The following is a 26,467-nucleotide window of genomic DNA, read 5'->3' as shown; positions in this document are numbered from 1 at the left end:
ATAATATACGGGTTTCATAACTAGTTCAAATTAAATGAAATTATCATTAACAATAAAATCACAAACAACTCTATTAGGATTTATAATGTTACAGCAAATCCACCTCAAAGGGTACTTCCTCTTGGATTGTGGAAGGGTGTGGCCCTCTGACCTGTTTTTCGTTGTATGCGGGATAAAACTCTCATATATAATGTGATATTGTAGCACTTAACTTCTATAATTTATTAATCCTCATTTGGTACTTGTGTTAATTCAAATTAAATGAAACAGTTATTAACATTAAAATCACCAACAACTCTATTAGGATTTATAATGGTTATTTGTTACAGTATTTTTTTTTAATTAATTTGCTATGGTTATATATTATTTTTCTATAAATTTGTACTTTGTAATACAAAAAAAAATAAAAAGACCTTCAAATTTTTTAATAGCTCATCTTTGTTTCAGTGTCATCCTTAAATATCATATTAGTTATTAAATTTGGGCGATCGTAATATAGATCAAATTTTTGGTTGTTTTCAGAATAAAATTTAGTTTGTAATATGAAAACAATCATCATAGCAAATCTAACTTGATAAACTATCATCTATTAACAATTTTATGAACGGACCAAAATTGATGTATTTAATATTGTGGGGTTGAAAATAATATTTTTTTAAGGTCCGAAGCATCTTACGTAATTCACGCATTCACGTATCAAAGTCAATGTCTGTACTTCAACAACTGTAACCGTACGAGAAAACATTCGAATTTGCTCCTAAGCTTCATGTTAATGACTTTATGGTCCTCATGTTCTGGTTTTTAACATTTCAGTCCCTTATACAAAAACAAGTGTATGACTATAAATTTTGGACTTGTCTGATTTGTCTTTATCTTTTCAATATAAAATATATATTAAAGTATATGATGATATGATCTATTGATATTGAGATATTGTTCATTTCTATATAAATCGAACGTCTATTTGTAATATTTTTGTCACATTAAGACATAGTTTAGTTATTAAAGACATAATTTGTCTTAGTAATAAAAATAGGGATGGAATTTTATAATTAATTAATATACATTCAAAGTATTATTTATTCATATACTTTAAAGACTATATTTTCGTATAGTAATCTCATTAATTAATAAATAATAATGCAGAAAGGTTCATAGCATCTTTTTACTTGCGATAAAAAGAGTGCAAAGAAAATAATTACTTGTGTCATTTTCAGATTTTTTTTATTTTTATTTTCTATAATTTTATTATATTGTTTTGTGGATTATATATAGCCGTACAAAGTGGTTAAGGTGCGTGGTTGTTTTGAATTCACATGCATATCTATGTTAAACTATAATATGCATGCAGTACTACTTAGTCACAAAGTTAAAAGATATAGACCTCCGTACTAAAATAGTTTTAAAATAATATTATCGATATATAAAAATAGATATAGATGAAATCAAACAAACAACATGATCTTATCTTATGTAAGGTAAAATAAACAATGACGTTAATATTATAAAAGTTCTATCAATAATCTACAAAATCAATCAACGTTTTTTCGATTAAGAGTCGTTCACTTATAATATCAAACAAACAGGACATAGTAACAGATAATATTTTAGGACTGAGGCAAGGTCGTGGGAGCTTTCCTGTTCTGTTTAGCTTTATTGACATCTCTAATTCAATACCAATAATAGTAGACAAGAAAACCATGGTATACTTAAGATTCAGAAACAAAGACAATAAAGAGTGGTATTTTTAATTGATATAACTTTCAATTAGATTAATGTTATTTAGATATTAATCATTGTTTTCCAAAGTAATGTAATCTTTTATTTAATATTATTATTGTTAATTACTTAATTATGTTAAAAACAATTTAATTTGTTAATTTTTAATTATTTAAAAAAATGGGCGTATATTTTTTTACGGTTCTTTTTTAATAGAATAAATAAATATATTTTGATTCGTCTATAATGTTTAACAACACATGTAAAATAAAAATAAAAAATTATGTTATCTTGGAAGTCAAAAAAGTTGTACTGTAAAAATAATAAATAAAAATTCATTTAAAATAATAAAAATTATAGTTTAAAATCAAATTTTGTTTTAAACCATATTATATGGAGACATCATTATATTGATTCAATTATACAAAACCCAAAAATGATTAATACGGATTTACTTATTTATTTATTTTTAAAGTATAAATAGATCATAAGGGAGCTTTTTAAATCTCGTTAATAAAATATATATTTGTTTTATTATCAAGTTTATTTTTACTACCATCGATTAGCAACCACGAAACCAATTTAGTATCGATCAGATAAATACAAATTAAACCCTTCGACTCCGGGCTCCAGAGTCCAGCCCACCTCCAGGCCCATAATAGTAATGGTCCAAGTTGTGCCATATTTGGTTCAAAGGATATCAAAAGGTATCGTGGAATCCCAAACTCGTAGGGCCCGATCTCAGGGGATATTTGTTAAAATAATTGGGAACAAGGGTAGAGATAGGAGCAAGGTTAACATCTATTTTAATTTCGATGATAATGACGAGATAGGCATATTCATTCCGAACCCCCAATAGGGGACCAATTAATATATATATATATATATATATATATATATATATATATATATATATATATATATATATATATATATAATGATTTGAGTTTCCAAAAATCAAAAAAAAATCATGTTTTTAATTTGTTATTATAACATTTTTGAGATGTGATAACATTTTTGTTTTTAACATTTAAAATTATGTTATAAATAACTATTTTTAACCTAAAAATAATTTCTTTAAACTCAAAAAAACTTTTTTAGCCCAATAAAAAGATATTTCAAAATCAATCAGAAGCAGGAAAATTGGGGGATCAACAAGTTAACAAATGAGTTAAAATATATTCAGGGGGTGGAGGTGGGGATGCTGGAAATTTCCGGGATGGTGGATGGGGCGAGGAAATTGGGAACTTTCGAGGGTGGGGGCAGGAGATGCAATCTTTATTCCGTTTGTTTCTATTGACATCCATATTCATCATTCTTTTTGCATGCCATTACCATTAGAATACCAAAATTGGAGCATAAATGTATAAATATATTGGAGATGAGTTAGAAAATTATCCAAATTGAAGCGAAAATCTCAAAGTTCACAACAAACACTTCAACCTCTTCTTCTTTCAATGTACTTAGGTGGTGCGTACAGCGTAGTATGCACTAATGAAATACATAATTTAAATAACAAAGGGCATTCGCTCTATCAATATTAACAATATTAAGGTGTTCGAAAATGCATTTGGTCTAACAAATCTTGAAAAAATGGCATTTATTTTAATAGTATTAAGGTGTTCGAAAATGCATTTGATCTAACAAATCATGAAATTTAAATGCTATATAGCTTCTAGAAAAAAGAAGCACAAAAAATAGTCCCAAAAATGGCAACCATTTAATTAAAATGCTTCCCCATTATGGCTAAAAAATAATTAGAATGGAAAAATATATTTCAAAAAATGACATATCTTCCATCTCGTTGTAATTTTATTTAGCATGATTGTTCTGCATTTTGATTTTTTTTCTATAAACAAGTTCAATCATTGCTATTAGAAAAAAAAAAAAAAGTTAGGAGTATTATTTAAATGGTGTTTGTGTTAGCCATTTAAAAAAATACATAATTTAATTTAAGCGAATTATTATTAAAAATAAAATATAAAAAAAAAAAAAAAAAAAAAAAACACATGTTTATCTGATTTTCATTCCATTTGAGATTGTGTATATTTCATTCCATCATGAAATAATCTATTATAGTTAAAAACATGTTCTAAAAGGCTCGAAGGCATTCATGTAACACCGACAAATTTATACAAAATACACCCATTTTTTTCATTTTTATAATATACGACAATCATGTGTACTTTCAAATCAACTAGAACAAGAAACTATCAAAAGATCATGTACAATGCATATTACCCCAAAGATCAAGTTGATTATTACAATATTATTACAACAAATATAAAACTATACAAATATTTCAGGCTGCCTATCACTTCGCTACGATTTTACTCATTTCGGAGTTGGTAAGTCTCGAAGGCATGTCAATAAACAATAGGTAAACTATAAAAGCTTAGTGAGTAATCTTTAACTTACAAGCAATGATATCAATAACAAAATATGTGAAAATAATTTAATAACTACATATGTGTACTTCCATATGCCTTTTAATAATTATTTAAACTAGTGGCTTTTATCATTTACATTCTCCATAAACAATTCACTAATGGTGCTTGTCATTTAGACTCGCCATAAAAAATTCACTAACAGTTCTTATAATTTAGAATCACCATAAGCAATCACCAACGTGTAACACCATGTTTTCCCTCATTTTCTATTTCAAGATCGTGGGCTGGAAGTCGATTGTGTAAAGGCTTTGAGCCTTAAAGAGGTATTGTTTAGACCTTTTGGAAGGATGCAATGATGGTTATGAGATCTAAACCTTTGAATTATGTTTTGGGCCGAAGGGTGAAACGGAAAAAGTCGTAGGTTGGGTTCTTTTATGAAATATGGATTTTTGTTCGAGAAGTTTTTAGTCCAAGATATTTAGATAATATTATAGAGCTCTTCAATACCTTTTTATGAATATAAAGATCGGCGAAATCGGAGTTAAAACGAAGAAGTTATGATTGTTTGATGTTATGAAGGTTTTGGGCTTAGTCTAGTATGTTGGGCGTAAATTGAGTACGTTGGACATACGCGATCAGTGCCCAACCCTATTTTTGTGGTTTGAGCCTTGTTTAAGCTCCTTAACATCCCCACACCCATTTCATTCTCAACCTCCACCTCTCCAACACCCCCCCCCCCCCTGAAACCTTAACCCTAGTTTGAGCATTATGAGCAAAAAGAACGTGGTTTTAAGTGCTTTGAAGTGTTCTTGGTGCACCTTGGAGAAGAATGGACTCATTGAAGAAGTGTTGGTTGCACTGAAGTTTGTATATCTAGACCTTTTTCACCTTGATCTTTCTTTTGGAGGTATAAAGCTTGAATCTTGATGATGCATTTGTTAGGTCTAGCTAGTTTTAGATGTTATGAACTTTTGGTCACTTTAGTGCATAAAGTTTAGATCTTGAAAGTTTGTGTAACGTCCCAAAAATAAGATCCAAAATTTTCATTTTTAATTTAATAAAACGGAAATCCAAAATATTGTCATACAACCAAGATAGACCAAAGTATATTACTACATCACAAAATATCAGAGTAAGTCACAGAATGCAAAATAAAGTGGTGTATGCTCTGCAATCATCCTGGGCTCTTCCATTTCGAACCAGAAGTACCTGAAACATATACTGAAAACCGTAAGCACAAAGCTAAGTGAGTTCCACAAAATACCCCATACCATACATAATAAACACATATGGGTGCCCCCTCCCTACATCGGACCCCGCCTGGCATCGAGCCCCGCTCGGTTTACAGATCTATCAATCATCAGGCCCCGCCTGACATCAGGCTCCACCCGATACACATATAAGCATATAAACATATAATCATAACAACACATGTGATAATCACAAAGATAATAGCATACAATACAGTCATCGGGCCTCATCCGACATCGAACCCCACTCGGTGTACATACCAATGCATACACATGCAAGAGTCACGCAGACACCTAAAATCCTAACATAATAAACCATGGGCCAAGATTGGTGCCTTCAACCCACTAAACACAGTGAGGAAACTCACCTCATACTGCGGAATCTCACAAATAAATCTTTGGTTGCTGGTCCGACAATCCTCGCGCTATCATCATAAAATAACATCCAATTAATAACTGGATCCTAACTCGCACTAAGAGTCTAAACTAGGGTAAAAGACCATTTTACCCTTTACCTAACTTGGCCCAAGGACAAAGCCCAAACCAACTATTCAAAAATGCCCAATTCCAAAAATGGGGCCCAATCTTCCAAATTGGCTCAAACCCCTTCGTGGGCCTTCAACCAAAAGAATCCAACATAATATCATCAACCTAAAATAGAAATATGATGGCCCAATAAGGACCTAATCTCCTAACGTCCAAATATGGGCCCAAAACCAAGAAGCCCAAAATCCGAAGCCAACCTGCTAAGTACCGGGGAGGGGGGGGGGGTACTCAGCGCGTACGCTTATCATACTCCCTCTGGGCTAGTACGTGTAGCGTACCAGCTTGGTACGTGCAATGTACTCCCCAGTTGACCACCCCACTTCATTAAGCAATTAATTCATTAAGACTTGAAGCCAAACTCTTAGATCTGATTCCTTAGGGTGACTTTTCAAGTAAAGTTGGAAACTTTAAATACATTTATGTCTTGATGGGGCTTAAGAGCTCAAAAAAGACTTAAGCAAGGTCTTAACACATGCATGATCCACGATTGATAATAAAGTTTGCATTTTTATGAATAAGGGGACCAAAAGAAACCTAGATCTAACACCATAACTTCTAGAGCGAGTCAAGAAGCTAATCAACCACTCTGAGGACTCAAAAAACATAAAATAACAACATAACTAGATCTAGCATCATGGATCATCAAGATGTGAGTTTTTTACCTCAAAAAGCTTGCAAATGATGAGTTAACCTCGGATCTTCAAGCTCAAGACACTTCTCCAAATGGTACTCTTCTTCTTCTCCTTCACAAATCAGTAACAAGCACTCTCTAAGGCTCAAAACTCACAAACACACACTATGTTTTCGATTTATGGACAAATGAGGGTGGAGGCTGGCATTTGAGATTTATTGTTGTAAGTTCTAAAATTTGTTAAGACACACATGTGAGTTATCTAAGGAAAGGTGTATGATTTTGAGAAGCCTAGATAAAGTCTTATCGAAGCATCTCATATCAGAAATCGGAACTTTGGTAATGAAAGTCAATAAGTATTGATTTCTATAAGTCCAGCTTATTTCTAAATATATGTCAAAGCTAGTGGGGGCATAAGTGTTATGCTGGTAAGATATTAATTATTATGCTAGTGGGAGCATAATTATTATGGTAAGTGTTGCAAGTTAGCAATGTTAATTATAGAAAATAAAAGTTTCAAATCGCAAAGTTGTAGGGTTTGAAAAGTTGTTTTGTTATAATTAAGGGAAATGAACTCATGCTTCATTTCAAAATCTAAAAGGTTAGATTGAGTTTTTAATCAAATTTAGTCAAACATGTATATATATATATATATATATATATATATATATATATATATATATATATATATATATATATATATATGAATGTTATGTTGGAATGGTTCAACATAAGGAACTTCTATATATGGAAATGATAATTGCGTTCTCAAAATTTGATTATGATTATGGCATCCCTTTTCATAATTCGAATTATGAGAACATGGCAAATAGAAATATTATAGCAAAAGACTGATCAAGTATCACGTCTTTATGTTAAACGTTATGAATCGTGTCCCATATGCTTCATATATAGGATCGATTATGTATGCTATAATATTCTCGTGTTCTAATTTTCTAAATACCTAGGGCATTTAGAGGGAAAAGGGAATAGAACCAACCGGATATGACTAAAGTGGTTAAACAACTGTTAAGGACAATCTAAGGTTCGCCAAGGATGGTCGCTTAAGGACAGTTGGAAGTATAGTAATGATTGGACCATATTGATATTATTATAGACAAGGTTTTATTATTAATGAGTTATCGTATGGCAAGATATGGAATGTTTCCATATTGGGAGTTGGAGATTAATAATACATGCAATAAGGATGTTCAAAGGAATGTACTTTGAATTTAAGACTTTGCCTCCTTGGAATTGATTTTGTTATCAATTTCCAGTGGAAAGTTTTTGTAATATCGTTGGTCAAGTCTCTATGACTTTTAGTGCCATGACATTACAAAGGTTGTATTGCATAATAGTTTAGCAGTGACAAGAATTTGGAATTCTTACACTTGCAATAAAGATTTGGAATTGTGAAATGAGTGTCATTGAAATGCTTTCGATTGATCTATTTCACAAAGTCAGGACCATAGACAAACATAGTGTGCATTCTTGGAGCATGGCATAGCTATTGTTTTAATTCAAGTATTAAGTTGATAAATTGAAACAATATACAATGAATAATGAGTAATCGGTATGGCACTCAAAACTTTTGGGGCCATATAGGGTTAGTATTATTCTTGTGTTTCACTTTGCATGTTTTGACTTCCCGAATAAGTAGGTTATTGAAACCATGCACAGTCGATCATACTTTGGAAGTAGGTATTGAGGCAAGACTGTCATGAATGGGTCTGTAGAGGTGTTTTAGTCATAGCACAAGTTTGCTACAGTGTTCATGAGTACTCCTGAAATAAGATTCGAGTATTGGATTAAACTCACGCTCATCTTAATCACTTCATGGATTTTATCATGAGTGATTGTGAGACGATAATATCTTATATTCTTCAAACGGAGACATGTGAGTTGTAGTTGAAAGTCGGTTGCACATTGACATATGTAAACGCACACTGTTGTGTGTAATTTGATAAGCAAGTACAAGCAAGCATCTGGTCGAAGTTTATCCATTCCTTTTACCCCCATGTGGATAAAAGCGATATTTGTGGGCCCCTCGATGATTTTGTGATGACACCCCTAAGTGTTTGGCCAAGTCTGGACTGATTTGATATGTTAAATTAGTCGGTCGTCATAAATCGGAAATCGGGAAACAATAGATGGACAGAAAGAATGATTATAATCCATGTCTCAGTCCATATGATATCTAGAATGGAGGAATATATGATCCCTTATCTAATTGAAGCGTCATTGACTAGGTCAGAGTTTGACAGCGGTTTTTAAGAGCTACAATTGCTACTCGGGTTGTGGAGACATACTTGCAATAATAGTTATTAGACTTATCCAAGTGGGAAACTATTGGATTGGGTGTCTAAGCCCATAACTATAACTGGTATGTACTTGAACCGAGAGTAGCATGGTCCATTTGGGTTGCATGGCACTGGAATAATTTGTGAGGAAGGACTTTTGAGGAGAGGATATTCATTATTTATTATTATATTATAAGTTCTAATATATTAATATGAAATCATACTATTTGATTAGTATTGATCAAGAATTAATTTGGAATTAATTTTGTGATCAAAGAGACTAATTAAATATAAGGGGTTGATTTGGTAAAATCATTCATTCTTATGGTGTGTGTCAATGATCCATGATTCCTTAGGTTGGGCTAAAACCCATGTGACAACCTATGGATGATCCATGGAGGTTTAAACCCATTAAGCTTAAGTCATATGGAAGGTCATGCACATTAGGGTTTACATGGTGTAACCCTAGTTTGCCACACTATATAAGAAACCCATTAGCTACTAAAATTGGCACCCCTAGTGTTCTTGGAAGAGCTATATCCGATTTTAGAGTACAAGTACTCTCTCTCAAGTCCTCCATTGTTGGTGGTGTTGTGTGATTCCATTTGAGGTGCAAAACTTGGGGCACTAAGTTCGTAAAGGCCAAACTCAAGAAGTTCTACAAGCTATAACTAAGAGGTAATTCTATAACTCCTTTTTATGTTGATCATGTCATTTCCATGCCAGTTGTAGGCTTAATGCTTTGAAAACAATATTTGCATGTATAATTAGAGAAAACATAGATCCAAAGCATTTAGGGTTGTATGTGTGCCATAGGATGTTGTAGTATACAAAAACCCTTCAAATAACTTATCCATATGACTTAATTGATTAAGAAATAAACTTAATTTCACTTATATTCAAAATTCACTAGCCTAAGATTTTGATCGTCTTTTGTATTTCAAGAACTCATGGATTTAACCCATGACAATTTGTAAGAATGATTATTATGCACATGATAACATTACCATTAAGATTTCTCTTCAAACCACAACTAAGAACAATATCCCATCACTTTTTTAAATTACACCATGAAAGCTTCAAGCAAGCTTAGCAAGAAATGTAACACCCTGTTCCAAATCATTTCCTAATTCAGGGTTATGACCCAAATATCGAGTATCATAAGGCTTAGGGCCTTTGGGATAGAGAAATTTAGATCCATTTGGGTGTGGGTGATGTAATTTTGATGATTTGGGAGTTCGGTTGGTGTTTTGGAGCCAAAGGGTATATCGGTAAAGTATCAGTTTGGGCTTTTTATAAATATTGGATTTTAGTACGGGAAGTTTTAAGGAAAAGATAAGTTAATAGAAGTGTAGAGCTTCTCGTTACCTTTCTGTGGATATAAGGATCGTAGAAATCGTACTTCGAACGAAGAAGATATGGCATTCGGAAGTTTGAAGGATTAAGGGTCAGCCTAGTACACGGGGCGTACTTGGGAGGTACGATGGGTGTACTAGTCAAGGAAGTCGCGAATGCTCCTTGGAGTATGTCGGGTGTACCAAGGTTACGCATGGCGTACTCCAGTCAGACCCAAACCCTAATTTAGGGTCTTGGACCCTATGTAAGCTCCTTAACTCAACACCAAACCCTATTATCTTCATCTTCCATCCCTTTAAACCCTAGAAACGAAACCCTAGACTCCATTGGTGTGGTTCTTGATCTTTTGGTGGTATTTCATGCATTTTTGTGATCACTGAAGAAGAAGGAGCTTCTTGGAGGAGTGTGGGATTGCTTGGAGCTTTTAGATCCAACCTTCGTGCATCTTGATCTATCTTTTGGAGGTATAAAGCTTTTAACTTGATGACCCTAGGTGTTAGAACTAGTTTAATGAGTATTGTGGGTTCATTTTGGTCCTTATAGTCATCCTTGTATGTATGAGCTACTCCAAGAGCTTAGAATGTTGGATATTGGCATTTATGAGGTCCTTTGTTCATAAAAATGTCATCTTGATGAGTTATTTTGGACCATGCATGAGTTTGGGTGTTTATTATGGATTTTATTGAGGTTTTGGTCCCATTAAGTTATGAAAATGAGTAAAGTTGCCAACTTTACTTGTTAAGACATCATTTAGGCTCAAGACAAGTGTTTGGATGCTTTTGTCTTAACCCTTAAGAGCTTATTTTGGATTGTTTGGGCCTCTGATGAGTACATTGGGCTATTAGACTTCTGACTTTAGGCCATGGATACACTAAGGGTTTTCTTGGAATTAGGTTCATGATGATTTTTGCGCCCAACTAGGAAGATAGTCCATATTGGGCCTTGGAATGCCTTTTAGGAAATTGGACTTTTTGAGCAAAAGGGTTGGGCCTTGGTTTTGGGCCAAGTAAGGAGATGGTAAAATAGTATTTTTACCCTTTAGGAAGTTGGATTATGGAGTGGGCCTCGGATTTTGAGTTATCGGGTTAATTATTGATTAAGGTTGTATTTATTGTTAGTTGGTGCGAGGTTATCCGATTCAGTGACCCGATCAGTTAGTTGGTTATCAGCGGTTTGAGGTGAGTTTTCATTCGTAGTATATGTGGGTCGAAGGCACCAATGTCGGCCCACTAGTTTATGATGTAGTGTGATGATGGTCTTTGTGAGAAATATGGTTATGCCTATATTTGCTTGATGATTATGTGATTTTGTTATGATATTATGTGGTAGTAGTAGGGGTGAAATAGATTCAGTATCCGGTTGAAATAGACCGAAGGGGATTGCAAGAACCCATATATGTTTGATAGTATTCGGTTGATATAGACCGAAGGGGTAGGTAAGCACCCAGATATGCTTGATAGTATCTGGTTGAAATAGACCGAAGGGGTAGTATCCGATTGAAATATACCGGAGGGGTAGGAAAGCACCCAGATATGATTGGCAGTATGATTGATTAGTATGTGGTATTTTGGGGAACTCACTAAGTTTCGTGCTTACAATTTTCAGTTTATGTTTCAGGTTCTTCCAGTTTGAAATGAAAGGGTTCGGCTTGATCACAGCGCATCCACCCATGTGTCCGTATTGTGATGATTTTGGGATTGTACTCTGATGACTATTTTATTATGAAATACTTTTGGATGTTTGAATAAAAGATAATTAGTGTTTTGATAGAATTAAAAATAAAATTTTTACCTTATAATTTTTGGGACGTTACAAGAAGATAATGTTATCTTAATCCAATATATGAAGTTGGATTCTTGATTCCTTGAGGCTTCCTTGTATCAAGTTTCTTCTTTTCGATTTGATCCTCAAAAATCCTCCACCCCCCCCCCCCTCAAGAACTCTGAGATGTGTGTAGATGATAAATAGTAGTCATGACCGGCTCTCTCGTGTTTTATTAAATTTAGCATTGTCGGTCTTTTCCCATTCATTGTGTGTACGCAGCACATTCTTATTAATAATCTGCGTAATTTAGCTCTTACACAAGTCATGTTCACCTCTTCTAACCCTAGCATTGTTCTTACGAAAACGTTGTGTTGTCTCTACACTACATTTCGCATTAAGTAAAGTACATTACCATCTGCTAAAATAGCAACGTACGCAAACGTCTACATCAAATTTACACGTTGTGTATTTCTAATTACACATCGCGTAATTGTTGCACCTTAAACACTTAACCAATTTTCCAATTTTACCATTATAACCACCGAACACAATATCTAATACCTTAAGCTCAATTCTAGTCAATTTCAAAGATCACAACCACGTTCATCAGCATAATTCACAAAACAAATGTTGAAATCTCATACATTTATATAAATGACCAAAATGCCTTTCTAACAAGATTAATCAAGTTTACAAAAACTAGCATTACATGGGATGGTAGCAAGGCGTACGTATGCCATATCAAAAGTCTTCATGGCTTTGAGGTTAGGCATGACGTGTGCGAACAATGGCGAAGCTTGACCTTCTGATTAGGGGTGGGTAGGAGGGAAGTATACTATGTATAAAAATTGGAGAACATGGGGTGCCAAAGTCCAAATTTTATATTTTTAAGACTAATATGTATAAATTTAATATGTATTGACTACTTATAACAAAAAAAAAAAAAAAAAAAAAAAAAGGAGGGAGGGGGGCACACCCCCTTTCTGGCCCTAAAGAAGCTCCTCTCCTGTGTGCAAAGGCGATCAAGGCATGGTATGGCACAAGTTATCTTCAAAATGTTTTTTGTTAACTTTTTTGATATTAAGTAGTGATATAACTCTTCTAAAAACTTGTTATATTTGATATTACATCTATATCTATAACTTTGTGAGTATATATATATATATATATATATATATATATATATATATATATATATATATATATATATATATATACTACTGAACTTTAAAGGGTGTGCTGAGCACGGGTCACTAAAGGTAATTTTAGAATTTTAATGACGATGTGCTATATATGATTTTAAAAGGTTTCAAATAAATTTAAGTATTATATGTTTAGACGTGTGGAAATGGTTTTATTTCTTTTTTTAATAATGTGGTATTTCAAGGTTCAAAAACTCACTATGGCTTCACTATATTTTATTTTTTAATTGTGAATTAAAATGTCCTAATATACAATAAATAAAGTAAAATGTGAAAACGAAAAAATAGGTTTTAGTTGGTTAAAGGTATATATGCATGTTGTTTAATAAACAAGATCAAATAGAAAAGTAACATTTAAAACGCATATAAATCGAATATTTACATAAAGTATTTTGCATGGTAATTATTTATACACATATTTACATAAATACATGGTAATCATTTGTACATATAATAAGGTAAGTTATTCATTAGAAACTTGTATTTACATAAATACTATGCAAACTATGAGCAACTATAAGTTCTAAAAGGCTTCGTGTCCTCCGACATGGAAGTTAAAAGATCTTTCATAACAACTGGATGAATATTATTTGATAAAACAATACGACCACTTAAATAACAAAACTCAAAACTCAGATGTTTCTGTATAAAATTTAACAGCACCACAATGAAGACAATCACTAACAACACGCAAACATGTAGCAGCCGAAGGAATAAGCTGTAACAAATCTCTACCTGATGTATTAGAACAAATTTTCCTTTTGTGTCTATTATTTTTAGGTTCCAAAACAAAATCTGGATTGTATGGGCTTCTTAATTTTTTTTCTTTCCACCTTAGAATAGCACGCTTTCTGTACTCTTTCTTATTAAGAACATTACAAAAATCTGTAGTTTCCGCATGGAAAACTAAATTTCTTACGTCATAGATCGAGTTTATTTCAACCTCCATATAGTAACCTTTTACACCGTGTGTGTGTGTATATATATATATATATAGAAAAAAAAAAAAAAAAAAAAGAGAGAGAGAGAAAACAAACAATTTCCCACATAAAAATCTATTGCATTAAGTAATGCTATTATTATAGTGATATTAATTGGTATGAGTGATATATTTAAAAGGTGATCAATTATTTTTGGGAAAATGCATACACATATAATGGGCTTTTTCTGTCAATAATTTGACTTCCACCATGGTGATTGTGAAAGTAATGCTTTAATGTATTTCTTTTTTTTATCCTTCAACTCCAAGTGTGTTAAACATACCCTCCAAATGAAAAAAAAAAATGATGAATTATGTGTAATCATTGCAATGGTTATAATTATAATGGGTAAGCTTTTTAAACTGTAATGTTGTAATAAGTAAACCAAGGCTCAGTGAGGAAGGGTAAAGTTTATATTGGTTTTACTGCGATATAAATTAGTCAATTTCTTTTTCCTATAAAAAACAATAGTTGATAAGAATATCTTGTCACCTCAATTTCTTTTTCCTATAAAAAACTATAATTAGATGGTGCATCACAAGGGAGAAGAGGAAATAGAAATATCGAATGTTTAGTTTTTCAAACAAAAGAAAAGCAAGTAAAATAGGCAAATAAAACAGTATCAAAATATAAAAATGTCAATTTATTAAAATACAAGAGCTAAAATTATACTAGCATCAGAATGTAAGTGATGAAAATAACAGTTTTCCTCTTTCTTGACATTTTTAATAACCAAAACACCATGTGAATGGAAATGAAAAAAAAAAAAAAAAAAGGAAAACAACATTAACGGATTTCTTAATAACTTTGTGCTTTCATTTATTTTCATATTTTAAGTAAAAAAGAACAAAAACATGGGGAAAGACGGTAGGACCTTGATATGTGTCTATACTATCAACAGTTCCTTAAACCTAAACATGAACACAGAAGAGAACAAAAGTCACAGTTGACAATTCTACAAAATTGAGTATAATTTTGATTCTGATGATGAAACAACTCCTAAATAATCAAAAAATAAAGAAAATAAAATAAAACTTAAAAATGATATTACGAAATTAGGTTGTAACTTAAGAACGTGAGTTGATAAAATATAGTGTGTGCTTCTTACTATTATTTTTACATATCAGGAAGAAGAAGAGGAAAGAGATTACCTTCAACACAAGTCGCAATTAAAAATAGGAGCAAGTGAAATGCAAAGTATTAAACCTTATGAACCCTGTAAGAATAGAGGTTTCATGCCTAAATTAAAAACAAAAAATTAATAAAATTATTTAATTGCCAACTTCAAGCATCAAAACAACAGTTAACATGTGTAAACTAATAGAAGAATCTAATGAAAACTTCCAAAAATCCAGATCGAATATATATATATATATATATATATATATATATATATATATATATATATATATATATATATATATATATATATATATATATATTCGTATCTTCAAAAATGTCATGGTTTGTCCTAACTCTCATAAAACTTGAGGCTTGATTTTGTCGTCACGTAAACCTCATATATTTAGAACATTTGTTAAAAATAACTTCTATTTATATAATTTTCAATAATATTCCTAAAAAATCAATACTTTAATTAACTTTATTACTTTTTTATTTTCAATAATACTAAACATATTCTTTTATCATAATTTTCTTTTAAGATTTCATGGTATTTATATTATTCTATAAACAATTTTTTTTGAAGATATACAATTCTTGTAACCATCACAAAATATGGTCCAATTTACACTCATGTTGATCCTCACATGACCAAAATCAAATTTTCAAAATTTTGCAAACAGAATCCTCGATTCCCAGAATGACATTACAAATAGAAAACAACTATTTTTACATTAAATAACTTCAAACAAATTGCAGCAGGAGATCATCTTCAAGAATCCCTCCAAGTTTCTTCGAACTAAAAGCTTAACTTTCCACTCCCATCGCATGATTTACAAGATCGAGCAGACAAGCATTTCGTGCAGTAGCTCCATTTCTTCGGTAGCCTATCAATCATTTTATCAAACTTTATGATTTTATCTCTAAAAAAGATCCTGTTTTTGTGAGTAAAAAGAAAGATTCAATACCCGGCTGTGTATCTAGTAGCCATGTTCTTCGCATTCAACCTCGCTTTTTCAGCACTTGAATCCGACATTCTTTTCACCACAAATCCTTCGCCTTTGCATTCTGAACAAATCCCAGAACCACCACAATCTTCACAAGGTCGTGTTGGAGTAGCATTAGCTGACTCGACGGACTTACTTCTTCTGGCCAAAAGGGTGGCGGCTGCGCCCACAATCGTGGCGGCGACTGCCACAGAAGCGGCGGTTTCCGGCAACCCATTTGGTACCACGGTTTCTTTTGGTTTCGTGGGAAATAAAATGTATGAACTTCTATGGAACGTGTTATGGTCTTTAAACTTACATCCCCTTCCTGTTTCATAAAGTAAAATCAAATTTGTATTCTAATCATGATTTGAACAATATCAAAATCAAGAATTTAATAAAATCCCCAATTGTTAGCCATCGGAGGACTTCCGCCATGAATATTATAAGATAGTTATGATGAAGTATTTTCAAATAAAGAACCCACCCCATGGTTCTTGCAAATTTGCATAAACCCTAAATTCAATTTGAGAAGTAACAGATAATCAATACGTATATCGTTAACATCTATAAAGATGGAAGGAACTCTAATTGAAGAACAGAGGGCGTATAACAAAGCAATATATCTATTGTTAATCAACAGTAGCTGATTGAAAAAGTAGCAAAAAAAAAAAAAAAAAAAAAAAAAACACAATGTTGCGAAAGGAAAGAGGGTTTACGATCTTACGAGTAGATAATGAAGCAACAGGAATGATGGTCTGCAAAGAGAGCTCCATTTTCAGGTTGTGGTGTTCCTGTATAAATATCGTTTCTTTTACCTTATATAGATTTCGTTCTTCTTGTGTCACTTATTATCTATCTTCCATGATCTATAAGCTTTGATGTTAAATGACAAGTCTGCCCTTCATTGAGAATTGTCTTGTTTCTCACTTTTTTGATTTGGTTTTTCTGACTTGGTTGTGTTTTTATTTTTTTACTTTTGCTTTCACTTTTTTTTTTCGTAGAGGGTTTGGTTTACGATCTCATTATTTATTTTTTGCAAATTTGTTGGTTCAAGTGTTGGAGGTTGGTTTGTTTTTTATACCCATATACCACAAAATACAAATCATGTATTTTTTACTTACAATATTTAGAGGAATAAAATAGATAATTACATATATTCAAGAGATTTAAAAAAAATATGTTACAATCATCCTCTATTATTCTAGTAAACTTGTAGCAACAAAACTAAAACCTAAAGTATGGATCGAATCAATATATTTCTTGTGGATAAAGTAGAAACCGATTTGTTCTCTTGTCTTGAATGAATTGAAGGTCCAAACCAGTACATCTCTACTGTAGTCGCACGCAAAGATGGATGATTAACCACTTGACAACCTACGTTTTATAAATCGGTTTTTTAGTTGAACTGTGTGGTGATTGGTTCCAGTTCGACCATCGATTCAACCAAAAGTTTTACTACATCTAGTTGTGGTGTGTGCCGGCCTTTAAGTTGTGTACACTTCGAAAATGTTTAATTTTCTTTATAAATTTTTTTTGCTCAAAGTTTTTCATTTTGAAAAAAAAAAGTTCAGTGTTGTGGATTAGTTTTTTTTTTAAATAAGTAAGGCAAAGATTTTTTTAGTTATCATCATACAACGAATGAGAAGGCAAACGGGTAAAAAGTTGCGCCGCTAAACCCTTTTGTATGGTAAAGTCAATTCTTTTGAAGACTATATCCATAGATGTATGAGATATTAATTGTTTTTTTAACAGACTAAGTAAAATCATACTATACAAGTCTTCAAATGATTTTTTATCGATTCAATTACGCCAGTGCAAACCGGTTGTTGAAGAAACCATCTGGTTCGATTCGGTCTTGAAACTGACATAAAACTGGTGGTTATTGAACCGCTATTGTCCTCAGTTCCAGTCCAACCGGTGCGAACCAGTTTTTAAGACACTCTTGACAACACCTTCCTTTGATCCTTGCCAAAACTGTGAGCCTTAAGAGAGAGGGGATTGTCGAGAATGCTTAAGACCAAGAGGACGGATGTGTGTGTGTGTGTGAGAGAGAGAGAGAGAGAGACCTTTCCATGTGGGTCTCTCACATGGTAGGGTTTATCATTTATTTAATTTTTTCAAACGAATAGAAACCAATTTTAACAAAAGCACAACCTTGAGTTTTACTCATTAAAATTTGTGGGGCTCAACTACTTTTGAGCCCTATTTTGAAGCTCAAGTTCTGCTCCTAAATGACTAACAAGCTCAGGCTCAGCTGGTAAACAAGCCCAAGCACAGTTTTTTAAATTGTGAAAAATCAAGTTTGTTAATCTTTTTTAGCTTTGTTTGTTTAAATGAAAGTAATAAAACATGAGAAAGATAATCAACATGTATTTACACCTTTCATTTTTGATTTTTTGATTGGCGAAGTAACTTCTAAATACAGTTCATTGGGTCTTACATGGTAATATTATGACTAAGATATGTAGATGTGGTTTTTATAAAATAAAATTATGACCAAGATATGTAGATGTGGTTTTCAGAAAATAAATAGCTTTTGACATCTAGAAAAAAGTTAGCATCGTAATGCTCATTCTCCTTTTCATCTTGATGTAAGAACTTCGTAATCAAAGTCTAAATGGATTTTCGTTGCTAGTAAAATGACTATTACTTGAAACTGAAAAAAAAGGAAACCCTATTTCTATATAGTTAAGAATATTCTTTTTATATTATCATTTTATATATTTAATATATAAAATAATAAATCAAATTCTATTATCTATTACCTCGAGCTTGTTTAACAAACACAACCCAAATGACGCAAAGGCAATCTAACACAATTTCGAGTCAAGCTCACCAGTCCATGTGCGCTTAACAAAACATGCCAAGTCATACACATTAATAAATATAAAAAGAAACAAACAAACAAACAAACAAGTTGAATCCCAAGTTTGAAATGCAAATTGTAGACAAGAGTAATTGTCAAACATCCATAACAAAACATCCGAAATAGAACAGAGAATCAACAACTGAAACCCAAATAAAATGCGAGTCACATGACTTCAGCATAATTTATATAAAAACCTAACTGTATAAGTCATCATCATCTCCACCACCACCAGCTGCCGCCGCAAACGGGTCGGAACCACCAGCTGCCGCCGCACCAGCCGCTTCAGGGAACCGGAACTCCGACCCAAACCCTCTCGACTGTTGCAATGTCTGAGCAAACGCTTGATACTTTCTAATATCCGCATCACTCACACTTCTACGCGCATACTTCATAGACTCCTCAAAATGCGCTGCCTTAATCTCTGCCACCTCATCTTCATCCTCATCCATGGAGTCTGGATTCTCACTCCTCTTCCTTTCCCTCTCTATATCCTGCAAAACCAAATCAACAAACAATTTTTTTAATATTTGGTAGTTGAATCATGATTAATGAAAAAGGACCAAATTTGCAAGAGGGAAACCATTAGGGACCAAAACTGCAAAATCTTTGAACATACTCTGTTGACCAAATGGTAACTTACTTTCTCGATGTTCTCTCGGATTGCGTACTTGCAAGCACGCTGACATATTTCGGTGATGTCAGCACCACTGAAGCCTTGGGTGTATTTAGCGAGGGCTCTTAAATCGACATCTTTGGAAACAGGGGATTTGCGCATTGCGGCCTTGAAAATCTGGTGGCGGGAATCCTCGTCTGGTAGTGGGATGTAAATTAGTTGATCGAGCCGCCCTGGACGAAGCAGAGCAGGGTCGATTATGTCGGGTCTGTTGGTGGCTCCGATAATGAAAACCGTCTTTTTCGCTGACATTCCGTCCATTTCTGTCAGCAGTTGGTTCAGAACACGATCTGCAGCCCCTCCTGCGTCCCCGGAACTACTTCCCCTCTGTAAAAATATCCATGGAATGGAATCACAAATCAATGGAATGGAATCAAACAATCAGTAATTGTAACTGTAACTGTAACTCTCTTCTATTACCGAGTCGTTGTTGGTTTCTGGATTTAATCTTTAAAAGGTATAGAATAAGGGCAAAATGGTAATTTTAACATGACTTTAACAGTGTTAAATCCAGGGACCAAAATGGTATGTTGATAAGAGATTCATTTTTTGGAATGAACCCTAGCTAAAGTGGGATAACCACAGGCTTAATCTAATTTTTATGATACTGTTAATCTCATAAAAGACTTTGTATTTTGTGTTTTTTCAGGATTAAACCTCAACTTTATTTTTTCCAGAAAAAGACCTTTGCATTTATTTATTTTTTCGATCTGGCCTTTTTAGTCGTTTTTTTGAAAAAACTTGGAGGGTTTTTCCAGAAGAAAACTAAAAAAGTTGAGGCTTTGTCGGAAACAGTTTGAAGGTTGAGGGGTTTTTTGGGAAAAAAGACAAAGTTGAGGGTTTGTTCGGAAAAAAAAAATACAAGGTCTTTTTCAAGAAAAAAAATACTAAGTTGAGGTTTAATCCCCAAATAACACAAAATATAAGGTCTTCTATGAGATTAACCCTTAACTACAACTGGATTTAATCAAAATAACAAAGAATTTTAAAGAATATTTGTGTATTTGAAATTACATATAAATAAAAATGAGTTATGTTGCTATTATTAAATTCATATGTAGCAAAAGAAACATGTTCTTTTATATATGGAATGAACCATTCCATTTCTTTTTCAGATTCCGATTCCATAGTATGTATGAAAGAGTAAATTGGTTTTTACCTGAGTTGCAATGGAATCAAGTTCATCAAAGAAAAGGACACAGGGTGCAGATCCTCTAGCCTTATCAAAAATCTCACGAACATTGGCTTCACTTTCACCAAACCACATAGTAAGCAATTCAGGTCCTTTAATGCTGATAAAGTTAGCTTGACATTCATTAGCAATAGCCTTGGCTAAAAGCGTCTTTCCACATCCAGGTGGGCCATAGAAAAGAACTCCTTTCGAGGGTGACATCCCAAATTTCTCAAATTTCTCAGGGTGCTCCACTGGGTATTGAACTGTCTGTTTCATTTCAATAAATAAAAAAATCAAAATCATTTTCATTTCACTTCATGTTAACCTGAAATCAATGATTCAATATTTAGATTCCATATTTCGATTACCTCTTGAAGCTCACGCTTAACATTCTCAAGACCTCCAATATCATCCCAGCTGCAATTAGGAACTTCCACAACCTATATTTCCAATCAACAAAAAGATTTAAACATATATATATATATATATATATATATTCAAAATGGTTTTTATAAAGTTTATAAAAAGATTCACATACAGTTTCACGCAAAGCAGAGGGATTGCTTGTTCCAAGAGCAGTCTGGAAATGTTCATTTGAAACAGCCATGGAATTCAGAATCTCAGCATCAATGGAATCATCTTCCAAATCAATCACATCCATTTTTTCTCTAATGCATTGAAGTGCAGCTTCAGTACAAAGAGCTGCCAGGTCAGCACCAACATACCCGTGTGTTTCTTTAGCTATCTTTTCCAAATCAACCTGAAATTAATTTCAATCCATGTTTCTTTTAGCTATACATATCAATTCTATTATTTGTAAAAGAACAAAGTAATTAACTGATTATGACTTACATCATCAGAGAGTTTCATGTTCTTAGTGTGGATACGAATAACCTCAAGACGCCCAATTTCGTCAGGGACACCAATGTCAATTTCCCTATCGAATCTCCCAAACCTTCTCAAAGCAGGATCAATGCTATTAGGGCGATTTGTAGCTCCCATTACAATAACATGTGCACGTGATTTTAATCCATCCATAAGTGTCAACAACTGTGAAACAATCCTCCTTTCAACTTCACCATTAGTCTTCTCTCTTTTAGGGGCAATTGAGTCAATCTCATCAATGAAAATAATCGAAGGGGCGTTCTTTTCAGCCTCTTCAAACGCCTTTCTGAGGTTGCTCTCACTCTCTCCAGCCAGTTTTGACATGATTTCAGGTCCATTGATGCAGAAAAAGAAAGCTCCTGTTTCATTGGCTACTGCTCTTGCTATGAGTGTCTTTCCAGATCCAGGAGGGCCATATAGTAAAATACCCTTTGGAGGTTTTACTCCAATGGATTTGAAAAGCTGTGGGTGGCGTAATGGTAATTCAACAAGTTCACGAATTTGAGCCATTTGTTTTCTAACACCACCTACATCATCATAACCAATCTCATCTAGCCTATCTTCATCATCTCTCTTAATGGGTTCACCCTCACAGAATATTTCAGTGTCTGGAGCAACAACACAATACTCCCCTGGATCAGTTTCAATTACTTTGAATTCCACACTTCGCATACCTCCTCTCACAAGAAAATGATCACCCTTTCTTACAGGTCTATATGCCTCCAAGAAGTAGGCTGCATTGATGAGAATTAGGTTAAATTAGAATAGCAATTAGCTGATTATGTTAAGAGTAAGATGCTGATGTATGTAGGTCACTTACGTTTCAGGTAAGCATCGAATAAGTCTCCTGTAACACCTTCAATGGTGTCATCTAGAGGAAGGACATGAATACGTTTCCCATATTTCACATCTGGACATTGGTGAACAGATACAACATCTCCAAGTCGAACCCTTAGGTTTGTTCGAATGACTTTGTTCATTCTGATCTTTGGTTCATCACAGGTTTCATCAGCAAGGGCAATGCAGACTGTATCTCTCCTTTTCTTCCCCTGTAAAACATAAGAAAAAGATAAATTAAACATCACTACATACAATTCAGCTGAAGTTACTATTTGCAACAAAACTACAAATATCATCTATGCCAACTAAAAGAACAACCACTCCCTCAACACAGAAAAGAGAGCCACAAAAGAGTTTAAACTAGCATATAGGATTACTCTAAATTTCAATTGAATAATGGGGAAAAAGTTACAACACAACCTGTGTCAATGTTGCACATGAAGACAAGTCTATCATAACCCTAGATTCAAGAGAACATAAAGAGGAATCGTTGATCTGCGAACTAGATATTATAGGATTTCACCGTGAAGCACAATTCAATTGTTTCAAAAGCCAACGAAACCCTAAGACGTATAGTAAACAGTAAAGTCTGAGAAACGGGAAAAACCTTGATCAGTATGGTATCACCGCGGAAAAGCTGCAACTTCTCCATCGTATTAGGGTGCATAGCGACGACTGAGTTGTCGTCATTGACGGCTTCGTCAACAACAAGCCGGTTCGGAGACTTCTTGCGCTCCAAGATAGCGGTTGAAAAGTCTTTTTTCGCCGCAGGCGGGCCTTTCCTGTAATAAAAATCGGTCGACAAGGCGGTAACACGATTATCAGAGTCCGATTGAAGCAAATCACAAAGATAAAGCCATAAACTTGCATATAAGATTGATAATTGATTGATTTAGTCTACGACAACTTACGGCTCCGATGAAGAAGACTCCGGCTGATTGCTCATATCGAATGGCTGGAGATTGGTTGCTTCGATATGAAGAAGGAATCCGTCAGTGAGGAGGAACTCGGAGAAGAGAATGCGAGCAACGGAAAGGGTGAATCTGATAAATCGCCAGGGGATATTGCTCGATCTGAGCATTTATATTTGCTAGAAAGTGATTCTTGAGCTAGTTACAAGTTTTGTCCCTAAACTATGAATAAATTATAGTTTTGTCCATGAGGTTTGCACAAAATAACAATTTTGGTCCTACTATGAACAAAATTACATGAACGGTTCCTATTGAGGGTATTGATAACATCATTGTTCCTCCTCATTTTACTATGTCTCTTGTTCCATCCATTGGCTACCCTTAGAGAAATTAAAGGGGTGTTTTCTTAATCTCACTTGTTCACTAAATGTACATAAGTACATGTGAAGTGATAGACACAGGAGTTGGTAAGCTTTCTCGTTCTTCCTTTTCTTCCTTCATGGTGTTATTTATCTTCAAATATGTTGTAAAAGCATATTTAAATTAGACACATTCTCAAACATCAAAAATGAATTGAAGATGTTGTCATGGCTAGAAAGCATATCATAGAGCATATGTATCAAAGATACAAGTATATATATGAAGGAGATGTATAGTAAGTATCACATTTTAAACTACAACATGAATTTTAATATATTTCGCCTTATTTTAACCATTGATAAAACAAAAAATTGTGCAAAGGACTTTCCTAGAATCTTTACAATGAAAATCAATTATGGTGGGTTCTTCACTAACAAAACTGGAAGAAAGTATGCTGATAGAAGGGTCACTTAGGTTGATAATGTCGACATGGAAGAGTTATGTATAGATGAACTGAAGATCATGTTAGAAGGAGTAGGGTATGATCGACATGAACCCTTTTTCTTTTGTTTGTGCATGCTTGGTATTCCTTTAGACTTTGGACTTGTTTTGTTAAGAAATTCACAACATTTAGTAACTCTTTCAAACTATATAGTTGATTATAAGGAAATCATGGTGTAACATATAGTTTCAGATTTGCCTTGTTGTTTGGGGCTACGGCCCAATCATTAGTTGTCATGGGTTTTGGGGTTTTGGCAAATGAAGGATTTAGCTCGTTTCGAATGTAGTTATCATGGTTTAAGTGATCCATGTATTCGATTATGTCTTCAAAAGCTAATGGTATGACTGTAAATCAACATCTCAATCTTTTATGGGTTTTGGGTTTTGTTGGGAATGTTTTAAGGGTTGGGGGTATTGTTGGAAACGTAGGGCTTCTCGCCACCTTTTTGTGGATATAAGATTCGTTGGAAACGAACCTAGAAAGAGGAAGTTATGATACTTTGAAGGTTTGGTAAAATTAGTCCCTAATGGAAGTATGTGGCAGATCAGTCCCACGCATGCAAGGAATGCATGCGCGTGTTTGGCTGGGTACGCCCAACATAAGCTGGGGTACGCCCAACATACATGTCTAAGTGGTCGCGGGTGATTTGTGAGTACGTGGGCCGTACTCCCTGATGGGTTTTGAGCATTACATCAATCATACGGTGCACATGCAAACCCTAGAGCTTTGGATCTAGGTTTCTCTAATTGTACATGCAAATCATCCAAAGCTTATAAACCTTAATTCTAGCATACAAAAATCGAAAACAATAACTAAATCAAGTCTAGATGATTACCTTTCAATTATAAAAAGAATCTTCAACCTTTGAGAGCTTGAGTATCACAAGTGTAATACCTCTAATCGATCACAAACACCAAGGCAAGTTGGATGATCTTTGGAGAGAGTGGGAGGGGAACAAAATCGACTCTTAATCTCTAGGGTTCAAGGTGTAGCCGATTTATGAAGCCATAGGGTCCTTTAAATAGGTGAGCTGCTAGGGTTTCATCCAAAACCCTAATTTGATAGCTTGGGCCTTAAGCAGTCCAAAGAACCCTCCAAAATAAGGCCTTGGATGATTTCAAGGTGGGCTTCCTTATTGATTTCTTCCACCCTTTCTAATGGGTCCTCAACCCAAAATACGATTATCTTATAATTGCAATTCCAGTCCCCTAGGTTCAATTAATATATTTTGACCACAAAATTAATTTCCTAATTAATTCTTGACCAATATTTATTAACCAATATGATTTCTCATTTAATACATTCTTTATATAATATATTAATAAACCATAATAACCTCTTTCTCCATTATTCATCCAGTCAAGTTGCTTTGGTGAATGCAACACAAAAGGACCATGCTATAATCGGGTCAAGTACATGTAAATCATAGTTATGGAGTTAGACACTAATCCAACGGTCTCCCACTTGGATAAGTCTAATAATTATAAATGCAAGTACGACTTCAAAATCTGATTAGCAATCGTAGCTCTCAAAATCCGTTGTCGAACTCTGACACGTCCATTAGATAAGGGATCGTATAATCCTCCATTCTCAAGATATCATGTGGACAATTACATAAAACAAAGACATACTTATTGTCCAGCAGTTTGTTTCTCGATCTCTGATCTGTCTAACATAAAACTTAATTGAACACATCAATTCAGTCCTGACGGGGCCCAACACATAAGTCAAACCAAACCGTCGAGGGGCCCAAGATATCGCTTTTACCCTCGTATGATAAAAAGAACAGATAAACTTCGACTTATATGTTTTTATTATTTACTCATCAAATCATACACAACAATATGTTTTATAACATTAAGTAGCTGATGCGTTTACACATTATCAATGCACAACTAACTTGCAAACAATAAACCATATATCTAGGTTTAAAGACTATATGATATTATCGTCTCACAATCACTCGTGATTAATTCCATGAAATGATACAAGTGAGCACGGGTT

At 33.6% G+C, this 26,467-nt stretch overlaps 2 protein-coding genes across 2 annotated transcripts; both read right to left on the bottom strand.

The window, feature by feature from the left end:
- Positions 1–15,931: 15,931 nt before the first annotated feature.
- On the bottom strand, positions 15,932–17,106 carry LOC145036655 (uncharacterized). The gene is made up of 3 exons (XM_078985124.1): positions 16,974–17,106; positions 16,229–16,574; positions 15,932–16,147 (listed from the first exon to the last, which is right to left on the bottom strand). Exons 1-3 carry the CDS (start codon positions 17,020–17,022, stop codon positions 16,060–16,062), a joined length of 483 nt encoding a protein of 160 aa, XP_078841250.1. The 5' UTR covers positions 17,023–17,106; the 3' UTR covers positions 15,932–16,059.
- Positions 17,107–19,166: 2,060 nt separating this feature from the next.
- On the bottom strand, positions 19,167–23,758 carry LOC145036646 (cell division cycle protein 48 homolog). The gene is made up of 9 exons (XM_078985112.1): positions 23,602–23,758; positions 23,298–23,472; positions 22,671–22,899; positions 21,818–22,584; positions 21,504–21,725; positions 21,334–21,405; positions 20,951–21,232; positions 19,759–20,118; positions 19,167–19,609 (listed from the first exon to the last, which is right to left on the bottom strand). The coding sequence occupies exons 1-9, from the start codon at positions 23,634–23,636 to the stop codon at positions 19,313–19,315; spliced, it is 2,439 nt and encodes an 812-aa protein (XP_078841238.1). The 5' UTR covers positions 23,637–23,758; the 3' UTR covers positions 19,167–19,312.
- Between the last annotated feature and the right edge of the window lie 2,709 nt (positions 23,759–26,467).

Source organism: Lactuca saligna, chromosome 1 (assembly GCF_052625555.1).
Source record: "Lactuca saligna cultivar CGN05327 chromosome 1, ASM5262555v1, whole genome shotgun sequence".
NCBI lineage: Eukaryota > Viridiplantae > Streptophyta > Magnoliopsida > Asterales > Asteraceae > Lactuca > Lactuca saligna.
This window is presented reverse-complemented; position numbering and strand designations above follow the sequence as displayed.